At 34.9% G+C, this 3,771-nt stretch overlaps 1 protein-coding gene across 1 annotated transcript; it reads left to right on the top strand.

Annotated features, from left to right (window-relative positions):
* Positions 1 to 393: 393 nt before the first annotated feature.
* LOC127126319 (sugar transporter ERD6-like 6) lies at positions 394 to 1,625 on the top strand. Its single transcript, XM_051055228.1, has 6 exons — positions 394 to 427; positions 508 to 570; positions 660 to 719; positions 919 to 984; positions 1,073 to 1,132; positions 1,237 to 1,625. Exons 3-6 carry the CDS (start codon positions 675 to 677, stop codon positions 1,606 to 1,608), a joined length of 543 nt encoding a protein of 180 aa, XP_050911185.1. The 5' UTR covers positions 394 to 427; positions 508 to 570; positions 660 to 674; the 3' UTR covers positions 1,609 to 1,625.
* Positions 1,626 to 3,771: the final 2,146 nt, after the last annotated feature.

The following is a 3,771-nucleotide window of genomic DNA, read 5'->3' as shown; positions in this document are numbered from 1 at the left end:
CATTTGTTTCTCGATATAGAAAAAGGAGGCAGCAATATCTAAAACACCTTCTACCAATCAAAGGTACACTATGCAGCTTATGAGTGTATTTATTCTAGCATACATAGCGTAGCTAGTAACTTAAGAAGTTTAGGTATGGATGTTATTTGATAGAGTAAATTAGAGTCGACTATTCTTCTGTTAGCTTTCAGTTAGACCATTATACAATTTTACATATATATTTTCTAGTCAATGTTTATCTTTTGTAAAAACTATATGACGATATATAACTATGCTACAAATTAGTGCATACCACTAATACTTAATGCATGGTTCATACATTCTCATGCTATTGAAGTCAGAGATATCTGAAAATGTTGAGAAACTAACTCAATAAACCAAAATTGTTTCGAGTGATGTAGCAACATTTGGAGTCGGTGCTGTTCAGGTTCGACCGAAAGGAAACTAAATTTGTAACGTTCCAAATTTATCAGACCATAATCTGAACAATATTTACATGTCATTTAGGTTCTTGCTACGATTTTAACTTTGTGGTTAGCAGACAAATCTGGTCGCCGGCTTTTACTTATTGTGAGTCTGAGCTTTTTCGATAATTTTTGCATTCACATTACTATTTGTTTGGAGGGTAATAAGAGATTAATCAAAATCTCCTATTGCAGGTTTCTTCATCTGCAATGGCTTTGAGTCTTTTGGTTGTTTCAATATCATTCTACTTGAAGGTAATAATAATTTTTTTGAACATTTTTTTTGTTTATTTTTATATATACATAATACATTAACTAGATATTACACATGCATTCGTGCATAAATATTCAGAAATTTGTAACACAGATTCACAGGATTATATATCAGTAAATTCTTCTTTATATTTTTGGTTTTTTATATGGATAATATATTTTATGTTGAATTTGCTCTCAGGAATATATATCACCAGATTCTGATTTATATGCGACATTGAGCCTCGTATCGGTGGCTGGAGTTGTGGTGTGTAAATACAACTTTATTACACAAATGATGGTTTCTATTGTTTGTTTCCCTAACTTCATTATTATAAACTTTCAATTTCTTTCAGGTCATGGTTATTGCATTCTCTCTGGGATTAGGAGCAATGCCATGGATTATAATGTCTGAGGTACAATTTTCTTCAATAATAATATGCATGACAACCCTATATGAACAAACCTTTGTTGTAATATAATGTGATAGTTGATGTGTTGAATATATTTTACATAATAGATTCTTCCGATTAACATCAAAGGCCTAGCTGGAAGTTTTGCAACACTTGCCAATTGGTTCTTTTCCTGGTTGGTTACATTAACAGCAAATTTGCTCTTGGATTGGAGTTTGGGAGGTTTGTGTGCATTGCCTATGTTAATTTTCTATAAATATCTATTGTTTCTAACCAGAAGCTTCCTATGTTTTTATCAGGAACCTTCACAATATATACTGCAGTGTGTGTTTTCACAGCAGGATTTGTTGCCATTTGGGTCCCCGAGACAAAGGGAAAAACTCTTGAAGAAATACAACAGTTTTTCAGATGAAGTTTCCTTTCGAGTAGCACTTCAGCTAGTGTTCACTCATGTATTCACATTCATATTTTTTTTCTGAATCAACTCAATTCATTTTTGTGCTCTTTGGTCTTGTTAAATATGAAAAATACCAAAACAGTGTGATTTTCTAATCTAGCAGCATACTTGCATTTTTGTTGTAATTGATTGATTATAAACAAATAAATGAAAGAGAGTGGTTATTATACATTTCAATTAGAGTAGCAGTGGTTTCGGTTCATGACATTTCAAATAGCAAGAGGATCATATAAACAATAAGCATATATCAGTATTTGCATTTTAATATTATAAAAGCATAAAAAGAACCTTTAGTTGCTCTTGTGAATTATAACAAACAGCTGTATGCCATTTTCTTCTGGTTACCTCTTGTGGCTGCAACATAACCTGAAATGAAAATATGGTCACAGAGACATGTGATGCATGTAAATGTTAAATAACCACCCACTTTAGAGGGCGCTTTCCAAAATAAGCGCCCTCTAAACCCTTTAAATTTCCACTTTAGAGGGCGCTTTCCAATAAAAGCGCCCTCTAAACCCTTAAAGGTTTCCACTTTAGAGGGTGCTTTCCAGTAAAAGCGCCCTCTAAACCCTTAAAAGTTTCCACTTTAGAGGGCGCTTTCTTTAAAAAGCGCCCTCTAAAGTGGCCCTTAAAGGGCTTAAAGAGCCACTTTAAAGAGCGCTTTCACCAGGAAAAAAAGCGCTGTCTTTACCTATGTGTAGCGGTGTATTCGTCGCTATATGATTTATTGATTAAACCATAAGCAAAGTATACAAAGAATCGAGTCGCCACCGCACTTTTATTTATCCAAAGGACTGGCTAAAAAGCGAACAAAAGCCTAAGAAGTTTTACACGTAGAAAACTAATGAAAAAGATAAGAGAATCTGGATAAGGGGTAAATTACGCAATGGGAAGGTGTTAGGCACCCATCACGTCCTAGGTACTCCTAGGGAGCCCTTTTCACACTTGTTGTATAAAAAATGTTTATTTGTTTTTGACACATTGTGCAAACATGAATGGGATGGTGAGAAAGGAATGTACATTTTTATTATTTTTGTGTTTGAACGGATGAACCCGTTGCCTACGTACCTTCCATCAAAGGTAAGGATCAAAACGCCGTAGTTCGGCTAAAAGACTTCCAAAAGTTTGTGAGTTCATTTTAAAACACAAGCACTAAGGCTTTTCATTACCAATGGGAGAAAACTCAATCTGAATCAACAATCCACCATGCGAGGACGGCTTCAACATACTAGTGAGGGGTTAACCCTATAATAAGTATGGAAGACTTACAATCAACTCACTAAGGACAAGGTAAGATTTACATCAACCACTATGGTAATTGAAACCTAAGGCTAATGCATGAAAACATATTAACAATGGACAAAGCCACAAAACGATTGAATGGGTGAAGTTAATTGATTATGAGTATTCACAAAACATGGTCAAGGTATGATTAAGATTGATTCAAAGAAGTGTTATGAAATGGAGTTTGAAAAGTCAAGGACTTAGGGTCCAGGTTTCTAATTTGAAAAGAGATGAGAATGTTTGCACAACAAGTCAAAGTTTTAAAAGTCAACAAGTGAAAAGGTTTAGGACAAAGAGGGTATGGAGAATGGAGTGTAAAACTTCTCAGAAAGGTTCACCTCTTGAGATCATATAGAAGATGATTCAAGTGCGTCCTTAGGAATAGGCAATGAGCAATAAGCAAAATAAAGCAAGGTGATACCGGAAGCCATCAATGGACTTATACCAATCTCACAAACAAAAGCGGATTCCGGATACCAATAAATGGATTTACACCAACCTCCTAAAACAAACAATGATACCGGATGCCATCAATGGACTTATACCAATCTCACAAACAAAAGCGGATATCAGATGCCAATAAATGGACTTATTCCAATCTCCTAAGGTAACACAAAACATGGATGTCAGATGCCAATCTATCTGGACTTATACCAACCTCCAAAGGATGATCATAGGAGTGCAAATGCCAACAACATGGACTTATAATTGTATCCTCACATACAACAAACAAACAAGCACTAAGCAATGGACATGAGTGGCCAAATGAAATGGTCTTACACTCTATCCCTTCCAAATCATAGGAACAATGGCCAATGAATGGACTTACAGTTGTCCTCAATGGGCAAATCAAAGATGGATCACAAAGATGTGAAATGATGATCATGCAATAATGAACAAT

Source organism: Lathyrus oleraceus, chromosome 3 (genome assembly GCF_024323335.1).
Source record: "Lathyrus oleraceus cultivar Zhongwan6 chromosome 3, CAAS_Psat_ZW6_1.0, whole genome shotgun sequence".
NCBI classification, from domain to species: Eukaryota; Viridiplantae; Streptophyta; class Magnoliopsida; order Fabales; family Fabaceae; genus Lathyrus; species Lathyrus oleraceus.
Note: the sequence above shows the minus strand (reverse complement) of the source record. Positions and strands in the feature narration are given on the sequence as shown.

Bases quoted from the DNA above. Each gene is read 5' to 3' on its own strand.
- LOC127126319 (XM_051055228.1), top strand. From the start codon at position 675: ATGGCTTTGAGTCTTTTGGTTGTTTCAATATCATTCTACTTGAAG. The intron at 985-1,072 runs GTGTGTAAATAC...AATTTCTTTCAG, and splicing joins TATCGGTGGCTGGAGTTGTG to GTCATGGTTATTGCATTCTC. The intron at 1,133-1,236 runs GTACAATTTTCT...TTTACATAATAG, and splicing joins CATGGATTATAATGTCTGAG to ATTCTTCCGATTAACATCAA.